This window comes from Arvicola amphibius, chromosome 2, assembly GCF_903992535.2.
Source record: "Arvicola amphibius chromosome 2, mArvAmp1.2, whole genome shotgun sequence".
Classification (NCBI taxonomy): Eukaryota; Metazoa; Chordata; class Mammalia; order Rodentia; family Cricetidae; genus Arvicola; species Arvicola amphibius.
This window is the reverse complement of record NC_052048.2, coordinates 58832622-58858727: the sequence shown is the minus strand read 5'-3', so window position 1 is coordinate 58858727 and position 26106 is coordinate 58832622. Positions and strand designations below refer to the sequence as shown.

The 26106-nt window shown below is 50.4% G+C and overlaps 1 protein-coding gene across 1 annotated transcript in view; it reads right to left on the bottom strand.

Annotated features, from left to right (window-relative positions):
- Positions 1 to 25172, bottom strand: part of Podxl2 (podocalyxin like 2) — a 34433-nt gene extending 9261 nt beyond the window's left edge. The window contains exons 1-2 of the mRNA XM_038320002.1: positions 25094 to 25172; positions 15447 to 15719 (exon numbers count right to left, since the gene is read on the bottom strand). Coding sequence (XP_038175930.1) covers positions 15447 to 15719; positions 25094 to 25154 — 334 coding nt within the window. The 5' untranslated portion in view covers positions 25155 to 25172. The remainder of the gene's footprint in view (positions 1 to 15446; positions 15720 to 25093) is intronic.
- Positions 25173 to 26106: the final 934 nt, after the last annotated feature.

Below are 26106 nucleotides of genomic sequence, written 5' to 3'. Positions count from 1 at the left end.
ATGCTGCCTTCTGTCCTCTGTGGGACCTGCATATGTGGTACACACATATACTCAAGCACACACACACACACACACACACACACACACACACACTTATAAAATAAAATCTTTTTAAAGGCCGAGTTTGATGATGCATATCTGTAATTCCACAGCTGGGGAGGCAGAGATACATGATTCCTGGTGCTCACTACCATTCGGCCTAGCCAAGTCTGTGAACTCTGGATTCAGAGACGCCCACCTCAAGAGAGGAAAAAAAGGAGATAACAAGGTGGAGAATGATTGAGGAAGACACCCAATATCAACACCTGGCTCCCACATGCACACATATACATATGTACCAAGTGTACACGTATGAACATGCCCCCCTCCAGGCTTCACACATGCTTAGCAAGTGCTCTACCACTGAGCTATGTTCCCAGACCAGGAAGTTTGTTCTGAACTAGGAATTTTATATGCAACTAAATTATATTTCAATTATGGTTGCAAAATAAAGGCACTTAATACATGCAAGGACTCAAGTGGTTTACTCTCCATTAATTCTCAGAGAGCTAGTCAAGGATGTCTTCTGGGGGGGAAAGACCTGGGAAATTAAGAAACACAAGAATACTGGTATGACATTAAGTTTCAGAATAGAGGTGGTATTGTAGGTCTAGAAAGCAGTTGGTAAAAATAGAACAAGAATCTAGAAAGATCTGAGATGAATAATAGCAAAAAAATGTTTCCTTGTAGTAAGAAGTATGACTCCTATGGTGGCTCACTCCTGTAATCCTAGCACGAGGCAGGAAAGTGCCATGGATTTGAGGCCAGCCTAGGCCACGTAGTAAGATCCAAGCCAGCTTAGGCTCCAGATTAGACCCTGTCTCAAAAAACAAAATAGCAACAAAGATCTGAGAATCTGTGCAATCTTAGCAACAATGGAGAGCCTGGTGAGGCATAAACAAGAGGTTAGAATATCCTAGCTGCTGTTTCTTACGTGTGTGTTTTGAGGAGTGGAGCCTTGGTCCCTCAAGATCCTCTTCTTCCACCTTTGCCCACAACACAACCTGTAGAGAAGGTAGCCAGCTCCCCACACAATGAGGCATCTATGACCTCCAGGGGACAAGGACCACATACCCACAGAGGAAACCCATGGCACTCTGAAACCAAGCGGTCTGGTGTCACCTTGGTCAGGCACAAAAGAACCAGGAAGATTCACAAGACATTTGGGGAAAACAACCACAGAAACAGCGGTGAGCAAGCAAAGCAGCCAGCTTGGAGAACAGTGTGAACACAGCAAACGGGAGACAATGGGAAGGTCTTACTCGATTTGCAGGGACCCAAGAGGAAGCTACCCCTCAAAAGCATGACCGTGAAAGAATAAAAGCAGTTACTACAGCCGGGTATAGTGGATACTCCTGTGATGCTTGGACTCTGGAGTTCGAAGCCAGAGGATCCAGAGTACCAGACTAGCCTCAGCTAAACAGCAAGTTCAAGGCCAGCCTGGGCTTTGAAAATAAACAAATAAATAGCTTTAAACAAAAACTGTATGCCAAGTGTTACAGAGCATGCCTATTGAGGCAGTATTGCCATTAGTTTAAGGCCAGCCTATGCTATATAGCAAGAACCTGTTTTTTTGTTTTGTTTTGTTTGTTTGTTTGTTTTATGCTAGATCTTTTGAAGACGAAAATGCAATATATAAAGCGTAACTGAAGTGGGCTGTGGGCCGCTTCACAGGAATCCTGAAGAACCGAGTAAGAGTGTAGTAGGTGCTGAGGAGACACAACCCTAAATCTTCCCAATCATGAGAGCTCACTGAGATGCAGAGCTCATTGGATGATCAAACCTGGAGGAGAAAAGCACAAGTCAGGAAAGTTGCTGCAGTGTCTCAGGAGACACAGAAGCAGAGAGCGGGAGTGTGGGGAAAGAAGGAAAGATTGCCCTGAGAGGCAAGCTAAACTCAAGAATATGACAGACCTCAGTGCCATGGCCGTTGACAGAGCTGGTGAGTCCAGAGGGAGGTTCAAAAGAGCCTTTAGGTGCTGTGGGAAAGTGGTCTTGTATTAATAAAATGCTAATTAGCCAGTAGCCGGGAAGTAGCCAGTAGGCAGGCAGGAAGTATAGGCCGGTGGCCAGGCAAGAAGTAGAGATGGGGTGATGAGAACAGAATTCTGGGATGAGGAAACAATGAGTCTGTAGTAGTTACCCAGCTGCAGAGGAAGCAAGATGAGAATGCCTCACTGATAGAGGTACCAAGCCATGTGGCTGACACAGACAAGAATTATGGGCTAATTTAAGATGTGAGAAAGAGTTAATTAGAAGCCTGAGCTAATAGGCCAACCAGTTTATGATTAATGTAGACCTCTGTGTGTTTCTTTGGGACTGATCAGCTGCAGGACCGGGCAGGACAGAAAATTTTGTCAATATTCAGGGAATACTTGAGGCAGCCAGTGGGTAGCAAGGCAGTAATCTGGGTAGGGGGAGCTCTTGTCATCCCAGTTCCATCAGGTGACGAAGTTCCCAAGAAGACTTGGTGACTAAAGTAATCCCTGAATAGGGTAGGTGGGGCAGCATGGAGGGGAGAGGCCTGTTGTCTTAAAACCAAAGTGTCTGTGACTACCTACAGTAGACTCTCACAATACCAGACCCATTCACATCTGCTGTGGAGGCCGCATAAGGCACCTGAGTCCCCTCCCCACTCTGAGAATATATAAGCAGTTAACAACTGCTGGGGGAGGAGACTCGTTCCGTGCTGTAGTTGCCCGATTAAACTCAGAAGGACTTGGGTGGGTCCATTTCACTGATCTGCTGGTTCACTGGGGAGCAGGGACACAAACCAAAGATGTGTTTGGGGGAGGGCAGCGGCACTGTGATGAGCTAGACAAACTGAGACCGCTCCCCGAGAGTGAACTGTCCTGAGGAATCCCAGGGAGAATGCCCTCATCTATGCTGCATGAGTGGCACGGCTCCTTGATGAACAGGGTCCGCTCCAAACACAGACAATGGACTAGAGAGTATACTGTGATCCTGACAGCAGCGTGAACGAGATGGGAGCCTGCGCAGTCTGTAGCAGCAGACAGGCAACTGAAGCTAACGCATCTGCCCAGAAAGGACTGTCCTGCCTAGGGGAAGAATAACAGTGGGGAAGGACACACAGACACTGTCCTCTGCACTAGCTTCTGATCTGGCATAAAAGGTGGGGGTGGGGGAGGAGAAGGAGCTGGAGGTGTTGGCTGCTGTTCTGTACACACAGCCAGACACAGCACAGAGGGGGTACAAATTAGGTACGTGCTAAATAGCTCTTCCTGAGAACTTGGGGAGAATCAGACAGAGAGGAGGAGAGGGAGACAGAAGGGAGGGATGACAGCTTCCAGGTCCAACCTCTAATACAGACGAAGGGAGACATTAAGACTCAACATGCAGACAGGGCCTTCCTACTGGTTTATAGGAATCTATGGGGATTATGGAGCGTGCTACCACTGAACTGTGAGGTTCAGAAAGGACTCTTAAGTTAAAGAGCTCCCCACAGCCTGGCTTTTGAGGTGGCGGGAGGAGGGTGCATCATGGGAAGGGACACTAGCCGGGTGCTGCGGAAGCAGAGGAACTGAGTAGTGCCGCTGCTCATCCCTCCAGACAAAAGTTAAGCAATGCAAGGGAAGGCAGTCCCTGGTAGACACTTAGTTATTGCTGGCTGAGGTCTCCCTGGTAGACACTTAGTTATCGCTGGCTGAGGTCTCCCTGGTAGACAGTTATTGCTGGCTGAGGTCTCCCTGGTAGACACTTAGTTATCGCTGGCTGAGGTCTCTACAAATACCAGGCGCTGGGAGACAACAGGGAAACGGTCGGCTTTCCTAGGGGAACTGGGCCTGAGAAGGGTTTGACGGCATGAGAGGACTGAATAGAACCGTGGTCACGGGAGAGCTGAAAAGTTGATTCGGCAGTGCGCTGGGCAGTCTCTGTCAACTTGACACAAATTAAGAGTCACGTGGGAAGAGGGAACCTCAACTGAGGAATTGCCTCCATCAGATTGTTCTGTGGTCTTGTCTGTGGGACATTTTCTTGATTAAGGATTGATGTGGGAAGGCCCATCCCACTGTGAGCAGTGCCGTCTCTAGACTGGTGGTCGTGGGTTGTGTAAGAGAGCAGGCTGAGCAAGCCATGGGGAGCAAGCCAGTAAGCAGCTTCCTCCATGACTCCTGCTCTGACTTCCCTCAAGAAAGGACTGTGATGTGTAAGTGTAAGCCAAATAGACCCTTTCTTCCCTTGGTTGCTTTTGGCCAGGGTATTCATCACTGCAATAGAGAGCAGACCAAGATAAGTTGGGACCTCACGAATTGGCTTTGCTGAGCCCCACGATGGGGCGAGATTGTTATAAGGTAGTAGAGGCTCTGGCAGAGCTGAATGGTTTGGACTGGAACGAAAATCAGGCTTGTAAATGGTGAAGCAATCCTGAGGGGATGCCTCTGTCACAGGATGAAAGAATTACAGAGAGGAGAGGTGGAGACGGTGCAGACACTTGCCTGGGAGGCACAAGGCTCTTCCATCCCATCACCAGCACTGCAAAGAACAAGCCAAATAAAAACATAAACAATTGCGAGGGACAGCTGGAGGGAGAGCTGCAGACACAGCCTGTGATCACCCTCCTGGACCACATCTGTGAACTGCAGCAGCTTCCAGGCCGGCTCTAACGGTCTTGGTCCATCTGCTCCAGGTAGGAGTTTCAGGTCACTAGAGTTCCTGCAGCAGCCCCTTTGCCTAATGCTGAGACACATCAGAGTGCCCAAGGCACCTAGATGTGCCGCAGCCGACGAGTAGGATTGCCCAGAAGACAAAGGACTCTTCCCAGGATGCCAATGCTCAGGATGTCATCCAGAGCAGGGGCCACTCAAGAGAGATGAATGATCTCTCAGACTTGTCTTATCACGAAAACAGCAAGCTAGGTCACAAGACACGGCGGATCTGGAACGATCAGACATCCCCCTAAGCAGTCCCTAATGGCACAGAGGCTCCCTTGACTTTTCTTCTGGAACTGCTAGGAAACAATACTGTAAAGCTACAGCACCATCTGGTGGCTTTAGTGTGAAACTAACTCTTCCCTAAGTCTAGACATGATTTCCTAGCCCTATAGACTTGCTTCTCAGGTGAAGAGCCCAGGAGCGGAAACCATGACTTCTGAGAGTGAAGAAGCTTGTCAGTAGTAGAGCTCTGGGTTCTGTGGAGTTAAAGTTACCTCAGAGTCATATCGTTCAATACCCAGGACCCCATGAGAAGGGGAGTGATCAGCTGTCACTTCCCTGTCCCTGTCATCCCCATCTGTGACCACAGCCACAGTGTAAAGCTGGGGCTGAGTCACAGAAGGGGCTGCTTCAGAGGTGCAGGCAGGAACCATAAATGCGGGAGTATTCACCTTGGGAGATGGCCTGGGGTCCATGTACCCCACACCTACCCTCCATGGTGGGAGAGTGTTCCCAAGATGACACCATAGCATCACAAATGAGAGGGAGCCTGTGACCGTTAATCTTAAATGCCAACCTGATGGGACTTGGAACCACCATGGAAATAAACCACGTGACTGTGGGGGAGTTTCTAGATCGACTTAGATGAGGTGGGAACACCCATTCTAAATTTGGTCAAACAATTCCATGGGCAGGAGTCTCGGATTGCATAAAAAAGAGTGAACTGAGCTGAAGCCCTCCTGACTGTATGGATGGGACCAGCTGTCCCAGCCTCCTGCCACCACGTCCTCTCCACCACCTCAACCAACCCTCCCTCCCTTCCTGTCCTCCCCACCTCAATCAACCCTTCCTCCCTTCCTGTCCTCCCCACCTCAATCAACCCTCCCTTCCTGTCCTCCCCACCTCAATCAGTCCTCCCTCCCTTCCTGTCCTCCCCACCTCAATCAACCCTCCCTCCCTTCCTGTCCTCCCCACCTCAATCAACCCTTCCTCCCTTCCTGTCCTCCCCACCTCAATCAACCCTCCCTTCCTGTCCTCCCCACCTCAACCAACCCTCCCTCCCTTCCTGTCCTCCCCACCTCAATCAACCCTCCCTTCCTTCTAGTCCTCCCCACCTCAATCAGTCCTCCCTCCCTTCCTGTCCTCCCCACCTCAATCAGTCCTCCCTTCCTTCCTGTCCTCCCCACCTCAACCAACCCTCCCTCCCTTCCTGTCCTCCCCACCTCAATCAACCCTTCCTCCCTTCCTGTCCTCCCCACCTCAATCAGTCCTCCCTCCCTTCCTGTCCTCCCCACCTCAATCAGTCCTCCCTCCCTTCCTGTCCTCCCCACCTCAATCAGTCCTCCCTCCCTTCCTGTCCTCCCCACCTCAATCATCAACCCTCCCCCCCACCAAGCTGCTTTTGTCAGGCACTTTGTATAGCAACAGGAAACATAATGAAAGCCTGCCTGGGCCTTCCCAGAAATCTCCTGGAGTCACACTGCACACCCCTCGCACCCCACTGAAAGAGAGCAGTGGCTGCAGGGACAGCTGTGACAGTCACCACTAGCGTGAGGTGGTCCCAGCCACATGGGCATCTAACAGTGGACTACTGGCAGGGTAACTGGCTGCAATTTCTGGAACCTTCTGGAACTTTCCTGGCCGCCTTTAAAAAGCCTTTCTTTCCTTGCTGCCTCTTTCTTTCTTCCTATCTTCTTTATCTCAACTGGGATGCTTTTTCCGTTAGGCCAATTTCTTCTTTATTTAGTGAGAACCACCGGTTAAGTGTCCTGGGTGGGGGCTACATATTCTCTGAACTGCTCCAATCTTACCAGCCTCATCCCGAGGCCAAACTACTAGACTTATCCTTTCCTGTAAAGCTTCTCTGTTGATATTCCTGTCCTTGGAAACCCAGTGAGTTTTTTGTTTCGTGTTGGGACACATACAGATGTGAACCTCTTTCACCTTGTCTGAAGTTCAGAGAATTTGAGTTTATTTTTGTTCTTTCAAACAACAAGTGTGGCCACATACCTGACCTAGGGTGTGGTTACTTGGTGTTTTGGCCATTAAGAGGGCCCATCCGCTCCACCCTGACCAAAGGCCAGAGAATTGTAGCACACTCCTGTGCTCCTGCATTTAAAATAGGAGGTTTGACATAGGGAGTGGCTACCTACAGGATACTTGTGTTCACTGCATATTTCTGCCTGTGACATAAAATACTTGACTCAGGAAATAGCGGCTTGATGTCTCAAGTACTGAAGCAAGTAACTGTTCTGAATGTCCTTTGTGTGGTGTTAAAGCAGTCTTTTACTTTCTTCTTCCTCTTTTGTATTGGGGTATAAAAGCACATGAAAATCAAACATGGGAGAACACAGAATTCATCATGCAGTATTCGCTGAGTTGCCCTCCCGGTACTATCCTATGTCTCTGTGTTTCTTTCATATCTCTGTTTCTCCTACCTAATGTTTCTAATCCTCATGCCTCTACCCTTGAATGTACGAACCTGGGTTGGACTGTGGTAGAAGTCACCCCAAAAAGGTGGCTTCCGACAGATGGCAGCCCAATGTGGCTCTTACAACTGTTTTTGTTCTGTGGTTGTTTTTTTTTTTTTTCAAGACAGGGTTTCTCTGCGTAGCCCTGACTGTCCTAGAACTCACTCTGTAAACCAGGCTGGCCTTGAACTCAGAGATCTGCCTGCTTCTGCCCCCTGAGTGCTGGGGTTAAAAGTGTGCGCCACCACCACTCGGATTCAACACAGTGGAATCTAAAAGCTATCTAAGAGCAGAGACCCAACAGTGCCTGCCAAATGAGTTCTGACCTTGCTGTGTGATGCACCGGCTGGGGCTCCCTGGAGCAGAAGGGCAGGGCGGGCGCCACATGGCAGCTCCTGGGAGATCCTGCGGCCTCACAGGCGGCGGGAACATGCTCTGTGAACTCTGCTCTCCTCAAATGCTTGCTCCTCTGCTCCCTTCTATTTCTGTCTTTTAACCTCACCACTTTGCTGGTGTTTGCTTTCTAAATATATCATGCTGTATGTCTTTCCTCTGCTGCATCTGAGCTTTGCACAAGTCTCTCCCTGCATGTACTATCCCTCTCCCCAGGGCAGTGTTTGCACTAAAGACATTTGGCATTAGCTGAAATATTAATGGACTGACTTTCCTATTCAAGGCCTGGAATTAGAACAAGAGGGCCAGAGACCTTGAAAGTTCACTTTAAATGTCCCTTCTGGTTAATGTCAAATTCCTGAAAACTGTCCCCTTAGTGCACCTGCGAATCAGCAAGAGTTAACATGGAAACACCCAAAAGCCAAAAGAGGTTTGTATATAGAACATAGGGGCGAAGGAGAAAAACCGTCAGTATAACTAAACCGACTTTCTAATGACCAGGCTCAACAGTATTAAAAGAAACAGAAGCCAAGGCTGGGGTTTCACTTGGTGGTGCACTGGCCTCACATGCAGGAGGTCCTGGGCTCTATGCCCAGCACAGAAAAGAAAATAGTCTATAGCATCTAGATGGTTCAATGGGTGAAGGCACTTGCCACTAAACCTGAGTTTTATTCCCAGGACCACAAGGTGAAGGAAGAGAACTGGCTCTGGAAAGCTGTCTTCTGACCTCCACATGCATACAAACATGCTCACATCCATGTGAACATGCAAAAACACATACATGTACACAAAATAAATATGTAAAAATATACAATTAAAAAATCTAAACCTAGAACTCTAGCCCCCTAAAATCAATCAAGGGGCTCACACCTATGTTTTCAGGATATACTACAGCTCGGTTTACACAGTGAAAGCGTAGAGCCCACAGATATGGTGACTCACCTCTCGAGCACTTGGGAAGCTGAGGCAGGAGAATTGCTGGAGTTGAAGGCCAGCCTGGGATACTGAATGAGACCCTGATTCAAAACAAAACCTCACCCCTTCCAGCTCCCTGCAGGGGGAGGCTGAAGACTGGCAGTCCCTCACTGGACCCTGGGACAGTGTCAGCCCTCACTGGACCCTGGGACAGCGTCAGCCCTCACTGGACCCTGGGACAGCGTCAGCCCTCACTGGACCCTGGGACACCGTCAGCCCTCACTTAGAAGCTGCAGGAGTGCTTGCTGGCACAGATCACTGATGCTAATGATTAGACCTCAGAGGTGTGTGTACCACAGCTCTGTTTAATGCAAAAGCCTTTTTAAAGTCTATTTCCTATAAGGGAAATAAAGTCTGAAGAGACACTAACATAGTATTGTCTGGTAACTTTAGGTGACAAGACTGTGGGCCAATTCTATTTTCTTCTTTTGTTTGCATTTTAAAAAACTGATACGCTAGTATTTATTACAAGCATAAAAATGAAGAGCTTTATTCCTGTGGTCGGGGTGCAAGTGTCTCGGCAGCTGGCTCTGCCTTATGGGCCTGTCCGTCCCAGTGAACAGACTGTGCGGGCACAGTGACTGCGGGCTCAGGCCACGCAGCAGCAGCCAGGGCTCAGCAAGGGTTTGCGGGAGAAAACCACCTCCAGATCCCAGCAGACAGCTGCCTTGGCATCTGCTTCCTACAGGCTCCATTCCAGGCAGGCGTAATTAAAGAAGTCTAGTAAGAAAGATTCCATCTAGGGAAGGGTGGCTGATTTGAGATTTAGCTCTGCCACTTATTCTCGGGGTAATACAGTGTCACTTTTAAATCTCTGACCCAGTTTCCTGAGCTATGAAACAGTGATAGTGGCTGCCCTGCTTCTGCAATCCATGAGGTGCTCAGAGTGAAGCCCTTATTAATCGTTCTACCTAAGGCGTTGTTGTGTGTGCCCCCTCCACTCCCCTTCTTCCTACGAGTGTGATCCCACTTCGCCTTTGGGAACACACCTCCCCTCTTCTTGGAGTTAAGATACCCCACACACTGGCTTTAGGGGTAGCCTACCCCAACCCTTGCCAATCAGAGAATTCTGATCTTGGGGCAGGACAGTCAGGGGTTCAGGACCCAATCTGAACCAACCTGACCCTCTCCTGGTCCTGGGAATACAGAGCTCACTTTCTATGGTGGTCACTAAGGGAAGGGACAATGATTTTCCTAGGTAGTCTACCTGAATTGAAGCCAACAGAACAGGATGGAGCAGGATGGCCCAGAGAGCCAGGCTGGCACATTGAGTCTCCTGCTGGTACTGCAATCCTGTTCATTGTCCCATAAGCCCGTAGAGTCCCCTTTCCACAGAAGCCTGTGAGTCTTGTGCATGGGATTTCCCTGACCTGCTGGCCTCCAGGGGTCATCCAGCCCCTCTCTGGCAGGACCTCACTACCTAACGCAGGTCCTGTCTTAACAGAAAAGAGGGTATGTAGAGGGTGACAGTGGGGGCAGTCTTGAGATGATGTGTCAGGGTCTAAACCCCTCTGAAATTCACATTGAAATGTATTGTCCAGAAGCCAGCTGTGGGTGTTATGCAACCATAACTGTAGCACTTAGGAGGCTGAGGCAGGAGGATTGTGAGTTCAGGCAGTGTGGGCTACCTGTGTGGAGGGAGAGGGTTTAATTGTGGTTATGACAGGACCTTCTGGATGGCTTAATGTCACCATCACACATTAGTGTCCCACAGCTCAAGCCTGCCCCTCCAGCTTTGTTCTGCCACAGGACCATGAGACCCAAAACCCTCCCAGGTGCAGCCTTTCCACCATGGAGGTCTGGCTTTCAGAACCTTCTAATCCTACACCAGAAAGCAGCTACGGCTGGACAAAACAGCACTACTATTTATCACTAGCAGTTAGGAATGAACTGACCTTGCTTTAACTCCACCCACACCCCCATCCCACCCCACTTGGCTGTCTACTCTTCTGGAAGGACATTGACCGGAAGATACCTCTGAGACAGCTCCCCTCCTCAAGCTTGGGGTGTAGGACTCTGACTCCTCAGGTTCAAGGGCGGAACAAGGCAATGGTGGTGAGTGATACACTGGCCTTTGGGTCCTCCTGAATACCTGCCTGCCCACCCACTGCCAGCATAGACCCTAACTCTGTTCCCATCGCAACCCTCTTGCAGTTATGTCTGCCAGGCAGTGTAAGGAAACTGTGTTTAGGGGCTGTTAATGGCATGGAGAGATACCTTTCCAGCAGGTGGATTGGAAAGTGGGTACCTTCACCCAGAAGTGGAGAGTGGGTAGCATGGGACGCTAGCCCCATGTTCCTGCCAGGCTACAAGGCACTTTCAGCATCACAGTCCCCAGCATCTGTTCATGGGCAGAGTGACTGTCCCCTGTTGAGCTGGGTAGTGAAGGATGGTTACCTAGCAACTAGGAAAGCAGGGTGCAAAAGAGCTTCTGGGGCCAACGGAATGGGAAGAATCAGAACTAGAGGCATAAGGAGCAGGCTTGAGCCACTGCCAGATAGAACAGGATGCTAGGGTTGATGCTAGTCACAGGAGAGTCCCCTGCATAGCCCATCAGCTCAGTTCTGCCAGGCAGGAGAGGGCTGCACTGTGGAGAGCAGTTTCTGGCAGGCTGGACATACAAACTGCATTGTATATTACTGGGGTTCATACAGGAGTGTTTGCACAGGAAGACAGCTGCTCCTTGGGACCATGTGGTGTAGAAAGGCAAGACCAGGGGAGAAAGAGAAGGCCACCAGCAAGGACATAATCAAGAGCACGGTTGCCTGCCTCTGTCTTCCCTTCAAGGACTGTGTGACAATCACTCGGTGTGACAAAGATGAGAGGACAGGAACACCAAGTGAGCCATATTGAAGCTTAAAAACCAGGACACGGCTAGAATTCAGTGGATGATAGTGAAACTTCTCATCAAGAGGACTGGAGAAGCCCAGGGAGAAGACACAAACCTTCCTGGACCCCAGAGTCAGTCCCAAACATGCCTTCTGCTCTCCTACCCACAACCTACCTGCCTCTCCCCAGCAGAAACAGCCTTAGAAGCCCAGGGCATCAGACTGCCCAGTGCAGAACAAGGGCGGGACTGCTAAAATGATGATCCGCATACCCAGGAAGAGGAGAGGGGGCCCTCTGGTGGCTTGGATGAGAATATCCCCACAACCTCCCATTTGAACACTTGGTCAATAGTGCTGATGGCACTATTTTGGGAGGTTATGAAACCTTTAGGAGATGGAATCTAGCTGGAGAAAGAAGGTTGTTGGGATTGGCTTGTTAGGAATTAGGAGGTTGAATGTAGCTGGTGGAAGAGGATTGTTAGGGTTGGGCTTGGACACTTCCTTTCCACTCTCCTGTTCTTCCAAGAGGTGAGCAGGCAAGGCATCCCAGATGCATACTCCTGCCACCACGGAGCTGCCTGCCACATCTACCCCGCCCCAATGGTGGGCTGTATCCCTTTTAACTCTGAGCCCACACAAACCCTTCCCCCTGGGTCTCTACCTCCCGTCATATACTAAAATAGTTAAATATAAAAATATAAAGCCACAGGAGAGCAGCAGATTTCTCAGGGAGGGAAAAACTTCTTTAAACACAAAGCAGCAAAAAGCAACAAAAACATTTAAAACCATCTTCAAGGGGCTGGAACACGGGCTCAGCAGTTAAAAGCCCTGGCTGCTCTTTCAGAGGATTTGGTTTAGATCCCCAGCATTTACACTGACAGATCACAACCCCTTGTAACTCTAGTCCCACGGGATATGGTGCCCTCTTCTGGATTCTTTGGATACTGCACACACATGGGACACACAGAAAAGCAGGCATATACATAGAATGTAAATAGACGAACTCATTAACTTAAAAAGAAGTAACTGACAAACTGTAAAAATGTTTCTGTTTGTAAATGAGAGACATATTTTCTTTCTTCTACATGAAGACTGCACAGTGACCAAAAAATGAGCGCCTTGGTAAGGAAAACCACGGAAGTGATAACAGCAGCAACCACTTGGAGAACAGTTCCCAATGCCAAACGCTGTCCAGAATGCTGGGAACACGACCCTTCATGTAAGCTGCACCTCCCTGCAAGGTGAGGACCCCATGTCCTAGATGAGAAAATGAAGCTTTGCCCTTGCTTTTTCCACAGATGTCAGGGTGCTGTTAGTAGGTAGGGTTGGAATGGCAGAGCCTGCCTTCTCTCTAATCCCCCAGGCTTCAGGTCCAAAACGAAGAATGTATTTTATTTATTTTCACTTTATGTGTATGAATGTTTTGCATACATGCGTGTGTATGCATCATTTTCATATCTGTTGGGTTCCCTGGAACTAGGATTGCGGTTGATTGGTTGTGAGTCACTGTGGGGCTGCTGGCAATCAAACCTGGGTTCTCAGGAAAAGCAGTCAGTGCTCTAAACCACTGATCCATCTCTCTGGCCCTGAAACTATATTTGATATTTCTATATGTAAAATATATTGTATAGAATATATTACATAATCTATGTTCAGAATTTATACATGGTATATTAATGGTGTATATATTACTAATTAATATATATTCTATTTATATTGTCAGGCCACTTACAAAGACCGTTATAATTTTTCCTATCAAATTGACCAAAATCCTCCCCTCCTGGGGTTCTAGAGATGGAAGACAGGCCCTTGTGCATGATCATAGAGGCAACTCTACCTTGGAACCTTATCTCCAGACCTTGGCTTTTTTGAGACTAGGTTTTGTTGTATAGTCTAGGCTGGCCTCTACCTCATGATCCTCCTGCATCAGTTGCCTGAGTGCAAGGACTGCCTGGGCCATCACACCAGGGTGGGAAGCATCTCAAGCCCCAGGGTTCAGTTCCTCTGGTGAGTGCATGCTGGAGCAAAAGTGATCTTTCTGGGAGTCTCTTTGTGGAGGTTTCCAGAGCCCCTGTGAAGACCTGCACACTTGACGGCAGAGCCACTCCACTTGCCTTCCACTGTCTGAAATGCTCCTCTGCCACTGCCCCAGGCTGACTCGTTCAGTTACAGCGCTGGGCTCACACACCCTGTCTCACAGGCTCCTCCGTGCGGCAGGGAGCAAGGACAATGAAGCACCTGCAGTCGGGATCCTGGATGTAGAGTGGGAAGAAGTATACCTCTGTGGCCTGCCCTAGATTCCTAGTGATTCTCCCATATCCTGCCAGACTTTTACAAATCCACTCCTTTGTCTCTTGGGGATGTCTGGGCTCCCTGTCTTCTGTTCCTGGATGGGATGTTGATCCAGACATGTCTTGACCTACTGATTTCATTCTAGACTTTATTCTGGGGAAATAATCAGGAAAGTGGAAAAAGTATGCGAACATTTGCTGCTGCAACTAAACCTGGACACGAGAGGGGAGTATCTCGGGCACCTGACAACACGTGTGTGCTCCTACACAACTGTTAAAAATTGGGCAGTAGGGCCGGAGAGGTGGCTCAGAGGTCATGAGCACTGGCCACTCTTCCAGAGGACCTGGTTTGATTCCCAGCACTTATATGATGACTTTTAACTATCTATAGTCCAGTCTTGAGGAAAATATATATGCATAAAATGAAAAGAAAGAAAATTTGTAAAAAAAAAAAAGTTATAAAAGGATAATTAATAATGTGGGAAATACATTTAAAAATATCTCAGATGAAAAAAAAATCTCAGATGAAAATAGAAAATAGAATGTTCCTGCCGGGCTGTGGTGGTGCATGGTTTTAATCCCAGCACTCAGGAGGCAGAGGCAGGCAGATCTCTATGAGTTCGAGGGCAGCCTGGCCTATAAGAACTAGTTCTAGGATAGCTAGGACTGTTACACAGAGAAAAAGAAACCCTGTCTTGAAAAACCAAAAAAGAAAGAAAGAAAGAAAGAAAGAAAGAAAGAAAGAAAGAAAGAAAGAAAGAGTTCCTTATGGTTCTAGTTTTTCAGATTTCTGTTGTCAAATTGTGAGTTGCTTCATTTCCTTTTAATTAACTTTGTTTTATCTTTTAATTTTCTACAGTGTTCACTCACAGGCTAACCTGGAACTCACAGAGATCTGTCTGCCTCTGCCTCTGCCTCCTGAGGGCCAGGATTAAAGACATGGCCACTACAATCTATGTAATTATTATTTAGATTTCTACATTTGATTTTAATGTGCATGAGCGTTTTACGTGCATGTATGGCTGTCTGTGTACCATGTGTGTGCCTGGTGCCCTGAGAGTTCAGAAAGCAACAGATTCCCTGAACTGGAATCATAGACAGCTGGAAGCAAACATGTAGGTGCTGGGAATCAAACCCAGGTCCTTGAGCAACCAGTGCTCTTACCCAAGTCTTGTTTAAATCCACTGGGTGTGTCATAGTTTAGGGAGAAGATTTGGGGCTGACTATTCATACCACAGCTCTCTTTTCCTAATTTAAGAGGGGGACCCCACAAGCCAAGGCCACCACTGCAGAGGCCAGGGCCGGAAGCACTGCAGCTTGCTCCATGTACTGATTACCAGTCCCCAGGCTGTGTGTAGCCAGCTTGGTCCTTGGACCTTGGTAAACAGTAGCTACTTTTAAGGAGAAACTTAGTCTCGGGGATGCAGCCACAATGGCAGATGGCCAACAGCCTGGAAGACACCAGAGGGGAGAAGACTGGAGTGGAAACCGCCCCATGGTCCCTGCCAACATGGATCACCCCTGGTATCCTGCGTAGAGATAAGTGAGCAGAGCTACCTGCAGTAGGCCCCAGGTCCAGGCCGGTGCCATTCAGTTCCTCCTCTTCCCAGAAGTACTGTGGTGGCTGCAGGAGCCGGGACTCCTCGCTGTCCTCACTGGGAAAGCCCGAGCCCGGAGCTAGGCCGGCACCCAGGCCCATGGCCTCACTGGGCTCCTCTGAGTCCAGGGGCTCAAAGTCAGTGGGCAACAGAAGGTCGAGCAGGGAGGTGGAAGTGAGGCCTTCGGGGCCAGGCTCATCCACGCCGGCTGCACAGGCACCCAGGGAAGCTACTGTAAAGACAAAACCAGACATCAGGAAGGATGGTCAGGACGAGGACTGGCAAGACACAACACAAAGATGGGCACTCCTCAGCACTGGGGCTTCAAGGGACCTGAACTACCCATTTAGAGTGTTCAGCCCCACCTGTGACAGTGGCAAGAGGGCCAGCAGGGAGCGAGATCTTGATGACCCTGCTCCCCTCATCCCCAGGGTGCTCAGAAAGTTCCTCTGTCCCAGTCTGGTAGCTCTGCCAGGCACTGCAGGGACAAATTTGAGCCAAGGACTTTGCTCCGCATGTGACAATGTTCTCTAAGTTTGCATCCCAGCCTGAAACTCTTCCAGCCCATGCTGTGATTTGCATCATGCACGTCTCCTGGGTGCAGTTTAATAACCCACGCAAGGTTGCAGGGCAAACTCACCAGTGCCGGCAATTCTATAAGTTTATTTAGACTCATGAGCTCTCCCGACTTATCAAGACAAAAGAAACAAAGACCAGACTACAGATGAAAAGGATCATCTTCCGTCTCTTTTGCCCTGCCACCGAGAACAGCAGAACTGTACCACTGACCAGTCTCACAGCTAGCTCTGGCACCTCTCTCAAGTTCCCCGGGTCTCACCTCCTCACCTAGAAGACCAGGAGGTTGATGGAAATGCCCTCGGCATCCTTCCCAAGACTAACGACATCAGTGGTGTGGGGAGGGCAGGTCCAAAACCTCCCCCCACCCCCAGCCCCTGCACTGGATGTGAAGTGTCACCTGCTGTGACCATAATGAAGGAAACTTTCAGTGATGTTTATAATAAAAACAAGACCTCATATTTTCAGGGCCATGTGCAAAGTGCTTTACAAGCATCATCTGAATTTTAATCGCTTCACCCCCTGATGAGGAGGGCAGCGCTTGGCTGCTGAAGGAAGGGAAAAGACCACGGAGTTCCAGCAGAAACTGGGAGAATGTCGGCGCACTGTGCACCTGTCAGTCAGTCCAGGACCAAGAATAGCACACTGACCTATGGGAGAGCATCTGGGTGGGGTCAGTGCGAACAAGAGGGCTGGAAGGGGAGGCAGGCAGGGTGCCAAGAAGACGAGTTTACACTTGTCTCCCCTGCCTGGGCCGCGGGGCTCCAAGCTCATTCATCAGTCCATCCTTAGCGTCCATTGTAAAGCATGGGCAGGCACTCGGAGCCCTCAGTCCCAGAGGGAGGAGCACTCATTGCAGGTGGGCGGAGCTGTCTATCTCAGTGAGGACCCGGGAACTGTGTGCACTGCTGTACAGGGACCTGAAGAAAGCACAAAGGCCGGGATGTCCTCCACCTAGAAAGCCCTAAGAGCAGAACGATGAGCTGCATTTTCACCTGCACTTACACAAAGGCTGCGCTCACACTTGCAACCCCAGCACTCTGGAGGCTGCGGCAGGAGGATTACAAGTGTGAGGTTAATTTGGGCTACACGGTGAAATCTTGTCTCAAAAACCTTCAAATGGGAAGGGAGGAAGGGAGAGGGGAATGAAGGGAGACAGGGAAGAAAGACAAGGCTGATGTGAGTAGTGGGGCTCATCAATGTCCCATGTGGCCTCAGAGCCAACTTGGGGCTGACTGTGGAGGCCTAGGAGACCAAGGCAGATCCACAGGGCAAGAGCTGGCACGCGGGTCCCTTCCATTCTGGCTCAGAGATGTTCCACTCTCAACAGGCTGATCCAAAGGCCTCCCTCTGAGCTGTGGGAGGCCAAGTTCTACCTGGGGCAGGAGGATCCTCTGGAAGACAGGACTCGAGACACTGCTATGCTCTCCCTGCAGCAGATCCAGCGGCTGGGGAGATTCTGACTTGGAAGCTGGGAATCATCAGACCCTTCCAGAGCATTTCTAGCTGTCCCAGACACCAGGTCCAAAGTTCTGTGTCCATATTACCAACTCATATGTGGGAAAGGGCAGGGCATACTCATGGTTTCAAGACCCTAGAGGCCAGAGGGAACCACAGAAATCTTCTTGGTGTCCTCCTCCCTTCCGGTTCCCTGTGGTTTCCACAAGAGGATGCCACTGCGTCCTTCCACTCCAACTCTCAGACCCTAAAACAACTCTGGCTGTTGTTCTTCTAGTCCTGATTCTATGGGAAGAGCAGGGTCCATCCCGTGACAGGTAGATGGCAGTGAGTCAACCACCCGAGGGCTCTTCTCTGAGGCTCTGGGGGTACAAGTGTGTTCTCCAGGAGGATACCCCTCTGAAATGCAACTGTGTAGTTTTTCCCTTGAGGCTAAGTTCCCAGTCCTCAGACTTGAGCACCATCTTCACAACAGGCCTCAAGGGCTTTGCTTTAACCTCAAGGGTTATTCTCTTAGGACATCTTGTCAACCTGCCCAGGCTAGAACAAGAGTCCATGTAGAAAATAGCCAGGCTAGCAGTGTCCCAGTTGAAGCCCCACGTGACAAAGCCCGCTAGGACAAGCTGATGTGGAACTCGAAGGAGCCTGGCTGAGATCAGAAGTGCCAGCAGATTCCAGCTGCACTGCCAGTCCAGAGTCATGAGCTAAATAAACAGAATCTGTTCAAAACCAGTCCCTTTCAAACCTGAGCCAGCACAGACGCACAGGGTGGTGGTGTGTGTGAGTTAAACAGAGAGCTAAGCCACAGATAAGCTGTGAGCCCCGTTGTTCTGCAACTTCTAGAACGTTCCCAGGTTGATGCTTCTAGTTTGGGGATCACATCAAGAATTTCTGGGGTTTAGGGCCAGAGAGATGGCTCAGTGGTTAAGGGTCCTGGCTGTTCTTGCCAAGAACATGGGTTCGTTTCCCAGTACCCACATGGTGTCTCACAACCATCTATAATTCTAGTTCTGGGAGGTCTAATTCCCTCTTCTGGTCTTTGCCAGCACCAGGTGGCACATGGTGCACAGATATATGTGCAGGCAAAACACCCATACACATAAAATAAAAGAATAGCAAAAAGAATTTCTGGAGATTTTTGTTATTGTCTTAAAATTTACATTTATTCATACTCTGTGTGTGCATGTGTGTGTGGTGTGTGTGAGTACACATGTGCATATGCACATGTACATGGATGTCAAATGACAACTTTAGGGAGTCAGCTCTCTTCTTCTACCACATGGGCTGGAGACACCGAATTCAGGTCATCGGGTTTTGTGACAAATGCCCTCACCGACTGAGCCACCTTGCCATCCCCACAAGTTCTGTTTTAAGTCAAAAAATTGGGGGCTGATTTGTTGCACAGCCCCAAATTTGACATAGCCCGCTGGCACACTGAGAAAGGTTAGGTTATGAAGGGGGCTCTTTCGTGCAGAAGAGGAGCTGAGCAACTGAATGCATCCATTCACTCATCCACTCACCCCGAAAGTGTTTTTATAAATTCCGGCTTTGCACCAGGCATTACACAAAAGTCAAGTAGATATGGATATGAGAAAGATATAGTCCCCGACCTTCAAAGCGCCAGTTTCTAGTGGAGCCCAGGAGGAAGTCAGATCATCACAGCATAGTGTAACAGGTATGCAAGAGGCCTAAAGGCACAACCACAGAATGACGGTGTGGTGTCTGTGCTAGCAGACTCAAGAGAAGGAAGGAGGATGAGCAAGGAGCGCTGCCGGGAGGGGAGCAAAGCTGGGACAGTACCTGGGAAGGCTCATTCCTCATCTCACTCTGCAGGGTGGACAATGGTGCCCCCCAAGGGAGCACACACAGCCTATACTCCACGTGTTACACTGCAACAAAGCAGCCAAGGCCACATTACTAGAATGAGGTCCACAGTGCTCACAGCTCAAAGCGTCAGTTTTGGTAGGAGGGACTTGGGTCTACTCAAAGGCCTGCATCTTGGTGGGGGGGGGGACGCTTCTCCAAGATCCACCTTCCCAAAATGCTGGCCCATGAATATCCTTGATTCCTTCCTGCCAAGTCTCTCCAGAGACAGTCCCCAGCAGATCTTTTAGGTACTTCAGGATTCCTAGCAATGCTCACTGAGTACATCTTTCCTCCACACTACCCTCTGGAGCAGAGAGCCACCAGGGCCTAAATGGACATATGACTCACCCAGTGTTCCTGGCTCTGTATGGATGAGTAATGCTGTTGGTCCACAGACCACATTTTGAATAGCAAAACTCAGCACAGCCTTCTGACAGCCAAATTTGTATCTACTGCCCCATCACAAAGATGACCCAGCCAGATCCTTTAAAGCAGCAGAGGGGCTCTCCACCAATGGACACACCCTAGTTCCTCCTCTCCACTCTCCACAGTCACAATCACACCCCATTCATGCCCTATGCCCTAAACCAAGTTTCTAGAGATTTCCAGAACATTACAATCGCCTTTGGTTTCTTCATACATGCTATGCCTTCTGAAATCGTATCCATTTATTCCCATCTTTCTCCTATCCAATTCTTTTTTTTTTTTGTTGTTGTTTTTTTTTTTTTTTTGTTTTTTGAGACAGGGTTTCTCTGCAGCTTTTTTAGAGCCTGTCCTGGAACTACCTCTTGTAGACCAGGCTGGCCTCGAACTCACAGAGATCCGCCTGCCTCTGCCTCCCGAGTGCTGGGATTAAAGGCGTGCGCCACCACCGCCCGGCTTCCTACCCAATTCTTAAAGATTTATGTTTATTTTTCTGGAATGTGTGCCTGTATGTACCATCTACATGTAGTGCCCATGGAGTCACACTGAAGGGCACTGGATCCCCTGGAGCTGGAACTGTGAACCTATGAGGGTGCTGGGAACTGAATCTAGGTCCTCTGCAAGAGCAGCAAGTTCTCCCAACTGCTGAGCCAGCTCTCCAGCTTCCCCGCCTGCCTAATTCGTATTCTCACTTCTGGACACAGCGCGCTCTCTCTCTCTCTCTCCCTCTCTCTCTCTCTCTCTCTCTCTCTCTCTCATGTTCATATGTGTGCATATGTGTGTTTCATGCATGTGAGCATGTGAGAAGAATGTCAGGTGAACTTTATCATTCTCTGCTTTATTCCTGTGAGCTAGGGTCTCTCACTGGCCAGCGAACTCCAAGATCCACCAGTCTCTGCCCCCAAAGATAAGGTTGCAGGCATGTGCAGCCATGCCTAGTTTTCTCTGGGGATGCTGGGATTCTAACTCAGGTCTTCATGCTTGTTCAGCAATCCCTCTTATCCACGGAGCCAACTTCCCAACCCCAGATATTTTCTGAGCAGTCTTCCCTGGTCACGTGCCTGGGCAGGGTGCCATTCTTTGTTATCATAGTCTTAGCCCTACCGTTTGCTCACCCATTGGCAGCAGACAATCATATAACTCCCATCAGATGGTAAACGCGCAGCGTGTCCCTTGACACTGTAGTGTTTCTGACACACACCAGGGCTCAGTAAGCCCTTGAGGGAATAAACAAGAATAGGTCAGACCTTCCCGTTTTACAGATGAGATCCCTGACTACTCACGGGATTAAGTTAATAGAAAGAGCTGTAATTAGCTGCTTCTCCCCACAGGAAGGTCTTGCAGATGTTCTGTGAAGGAGGTTTGAGAAGCAATTATTTGCTGGGCTGAGCTGCTTAAAACAATATTCAAGACAGCATAGCTACCCCAAGGGACGTGAGTACCAAGGAGGGAAGCCAGTGCTAAGGCCTGGAGGGCACCCCTTTCCTTTAGACACTCTGCCCGGGGTTCCATGGCAAATCCAAGCTGAGTCCAGGTGGAAGGCCCCGCTGTCCCACAAAGTGCCTCGGGAATGCTCTGCGGAGCTCTCATTCACAGGCCACAGGGGCCCTGTTTAGAAACACTTCTCTAAACTGTCCTATATATTTAACACTCACTTTCTAATTTTAAAAAAAGTGAAACAGACTCACAGAATCCTGTCAATCCAGTGCCAATTAAAACTGAGACTCACTTGCGAGGGCTGTGCCATCTCCTTGTCAGTAAAATCCATACAGGAAGGCCAGCCACATCGTAAAGCGGCCACTCCTCGGCTTCTGTCGGAGCCAAGTGGCATGCCAGGCCTTCCCTGGTGATACAAAGATGGACATTGGACAGTCTCTGCCTGCTGGGAAATTAGCAGTTTGGGGGAGAAATGAAATCTAAATTGTATACAAGATACCAGCTGCTACGGCAGCCCTCGTTTGCAGAAGCAGCCTCCCCAGGGCTGGGGAGCAGGCATGGCACGGAGCCAAATGAGAGAAACCAATCTGGAAAAACTCATTCATGCATCCCAGGAAGAAGAAAACGTCAGGTGATGAGGGATGTGTGTGCTAATTAAACCCCGAATATTGTACAGGTTCCCAGGGCGCCTGATCAGCCACGTTTTGGGGCCATGAGGAGTAAGCTTTCTCCACACGCTGTGTCTTGGCAGGAAGGCTTTAGCGACAGTAGGAGAGAGTAAAGTTGGTCTTCCTCAAGAATCTAGAACTCATCCTCCACGCGGGTCCTGAAGAAGTGTGACCTGCTTGCCTCCGAGCCTCTGCATTACCTCCTCAGAGCCTGGGTGTGGGGGCGCACACCTTTAATTCCAGTATTGGGAGGCAGAGGCGGGTGGATTTTTGTAAGTTCAAGGCCAGCCTGGTCTACAGAATGAGTTCCAGGACAGTTAGAGCTACAGAGTGAGACCCTATCTTGAAAAATAAAACAAAAGAACCACAACAAAACCAAACAAAGAAACAAACAAAACCCAAACTAACTTAAGTGTAGTAGAGAAGAGGCCACAGTCAGCTGCACCTGGAACTGCTTCTTGGTCAGCCAGGACTGTGCGCAGAGCCCTGTGGTTGGATGTACCCTGGGTCTGCACCTTGACCCTTCTGTTCCCCGGATGGGAGCCTCCACTCTCCCACTCCACCTGCAATCCAGCAGTCAGCAGTGCCTCCTCCACCCCGCCAACATCCCCTCCTCTTCATCCACCTTTCCTGGTGGTCTACAGGCATTAACAAAGACTAAAATCTCACTTTAAAAAGGGGGGGGGATCTGATATTTCCCTGGTTTTCACTCTTTTCCAACCAATTTTCATTCTCTGAAAGACATACTCATTGCGATTGCTCCTCTGTCTACATAGACACCTGAATGTTTCAAAGGCTTTGGTAGTGGGCAATTACTTCAGCAAAGGGGGGAGGGGGCAACTGCTTTTCAGACCTGCCTACCACGAGAGGACACCAGAATAGAAGGGGAGCCCTGTCCATTCTGCAGATAATTATTTTTCCCTTTAATAATTAGTCTGCCTCGGCGGAGATCCCATCTGACTCAAAATCTCAGCACTATGCTCCCTGTGTGATTCATTCTCTTCCTCGAGCTCACTGCGTTTCTCTTACTTCATCACCCTAAAGGGAGGCAGAGAGGAAAAGGATGAGGGGAATCAGCCTCAAGGAAAAGCAGATCCAAACAAGCCCAGAAAATGGGGCTAAGGAAACAGGCAGACATCTTAGCCAAGGCCCCAGAACCCAGTGTGCCCTCCTGCACTGGTCCCACTCCATCCTGGCGATCTAGTCTGTCTGCCACCAGCTGCACACGGCCCTCCCCTAGCCAGCGGCTTTCAAGTCAGATCCCCCTAAGCCCTGAGCAGACACCAGCCTGGGAGGTGGCTGGGCAGCATCTGCCACTCTGCCCCCACAGCCCAGAGTGGCAGCCACAACAGAAGTGCTCTAGCACCATGGTCCTACACCCCCATCCCCCACCGCCAGTCCACCGCTGCGTGCCGTGGAGGCACAGTGCTTAACTTCTTCTTCTACACAAAGGTGTAAAAACGAGGCACGTCGACAGACACACATGTGCCTGCACAGAGGCAGGGGCATGCTCTTGGAGAGAGTGTGGTAGGAGGGGGGGGGGGGGGGAAGGGGCCTGACTAGCACTAGGATGAAGGCCACGAGAGCCAGGCCCGAGTCCTGACTTGTACTGCTGGCCGGATTGGTGTGACTCCGACCCAGAGAGACAGCAGACCTTCTATAGAGGACTGTATGCATATGCAGAGACGCAGGTTGTCTGTATAGATGTGATGCCAACACCAACTGACACCCCCTCCCTGTGTTGTTAGGTCCTTTCTTCATCTCCGGGGTAAACATGTGCTCTTGCTAACTCGGCCTGCTCATAGCAGGCCCAGCACTGTGAGGGGCCAGTCCTCTCTCAGTCTTTTTGTTTTATTTTATTTTGTATGTATTCATTTATTTAGAGACAGGGTCTCATTCTGCAGCCCAAACTGGTCTTGAACTCCCAATTCTCCTGCCTCGTTGGGTTCCTAAGTGATGGACTTACAGGTACACATAACCTTGATCACCCTCGCCAACTCCCCAGACATCTTCCTGGGGTTCTATCATTGCCAGTCCCAAAGTAAGGGCCTACCAAAAGTCCATATCAAGCAGGGTTGGCTCCTCCCCTCACATAGATTCCCTGGGATATATATATATATAGTACAGGGTGGGTCTTGCTGGGGTGACTGCCTGAGTACGGGAAGCCAGTCCCATGCCTGTCTCCACAGGAGGGGAAGTCGTGCAGGGCTATTCACTGAGTCTTGGAGCCCACCCTGTCCAGCACCCTGCTCCCGCACCACGCCCACCTTAGTTAGGATAGGGTCCCAGCTCCACCCTTCTGTGAGCTCTACTACATCCACCTTTGCAGTCAGCCTTCCTCCCTCCCCTTCTGTGTGGTGGCTTGCCTCTGAGCCTGTCAAGCCCTTGTGCCCGCCCCCTACATACACGCACACACCCCTAAATCGCATGTCTACCCTGGGAAGCAGTCTCTTTCTCTCTCACGCAGACATATCCATTTCTTACCTGCCTCAGGCCCCGACCTGTCACACACCCACACTAATGAGGTACCCAGTGTGACTGATGAATGGAAAACCGCGTACCAAGTCTCCCACATAGCTCCGTGTGGCGGCAGTCGCTGTCGCAGACCTACCCCTTTGTCAGTTCCTAATAAAGTTGCCCCGCGCAGTCGAGGACACGCGTTCACAACGACACGCACACGCCTTCCCAGGCAAGCTCCACGCACATGTAAACATCCACATCGGCCACGCAGCTCGCTTTCAGCCCCCGGCATCCCCGGCCCACGCGCCGTGGAGACCCGCTAGACCTTTACGATGCGATTTCTCTTAAGGGTGTCACCCGCGCGCTTTCTCCTCCTTTGATTCGCCTCCCTGAACCTTCGCGCGCGCACACGCACACACCCCTCTGACTGGTGGCCACAGAATGATCACCTGTCACCTGTCACCTGGCGAGGGGTGGGGCGTGGGCACCTTGGTGCAGCGGCCCCACCGCCACCGTCCCCGAGCGCGCGCGTTGCACGGAGCATCCAGCTCCCTGGACACAGCGCCTGGGGGTGGGGGGGTCCCGCTCCAGGCCCCGCGCCGCCACCTCCTCCCCGCGCGCGGCCGACCCTGCGCGCCCCACAGCCTTTGTTCTGCGGCGCTGCTACCACGGGCCCTATGCGCCCTGCGCCCTCGCGGCGCGGCCCGGCCCCACTCACCCGCGGCCAGCAGCAACAGCAGCGGCGGCGGCAGTCGGGCGGCCCGCAGCGGCCGGGCCATGGTGCAGCGTCGCCGCCCGCAGCCGCAGCGCCGCGGCGCCCGGGCCGGCGTCGGGGGCGCGCAAAGCGAAGGCGGTGGCGCGCGCGCACCCAGTTGGCCCGCGCACCCGTCACTCACGCGCCCAGCCACCCAATCGATGCAGTGGACGGCTCAGGGGCGGAGTCCTGCTGCGGAGTCTGGCTTCGCACCTGCACCTCCAGCCTTGAGCCCATCGCCACCCAGGAGGACATCCTGGGAAGCGGGTCCCTCACCCTTTGTGCAGCAGACCAGCCAGCTGCAGCGAAGGAGAGGTCAGGGTCAGCAGAGGCCTTCTGGGGCACGTGGTCTGAGGTCCCGAAGGCCAGGGAGGACCAGGCTTTGGTGGGGAACCTGGGCAAGAGCAGAGCTAAAACTTTGTGCCAGGTGTAATTTATTTATCTTCATTTTATGTGTATGCTTGCCTGCATGTATACATGTGCACCAAGTGCTGTGCTTGATGTCCACGGATGGCTGTAAATCACCAATATATTATTCCATATAATATATATATATATGTATGTATGTATATATATGAGAACTGAATCCCAGCCACTCATACATAACCTCTGAGCCACTACAGCACAGTTTAAACACCAACTTTCAGTTGGCTCTCACAGCCTGTGCAAATTTGTGCCTGCCACCATATATCTTGTGAGAGTCGCCTTTCTCTCTAGTCTATGCTTCCCCTTGACTTCAAATTCACTCCTGCATCAAGCATGATGGGAGCAAATAAGACGGGCATTGCTCTTCCTCAGTCTCAGGAGAGCAGGGACATTCCTCAACATGTGGGACCAGAGCCTTAACTGTAGGATGGCTGGTTAAACACAAAGGGCACTGGGCAGCCGACTTCAGTAGAGACATATTCATAGAATGAATGCATTGTTAGATAAGCTGGGTTTGGGAGAACTCATTCTAGATAGAGGGAGACTCTGGC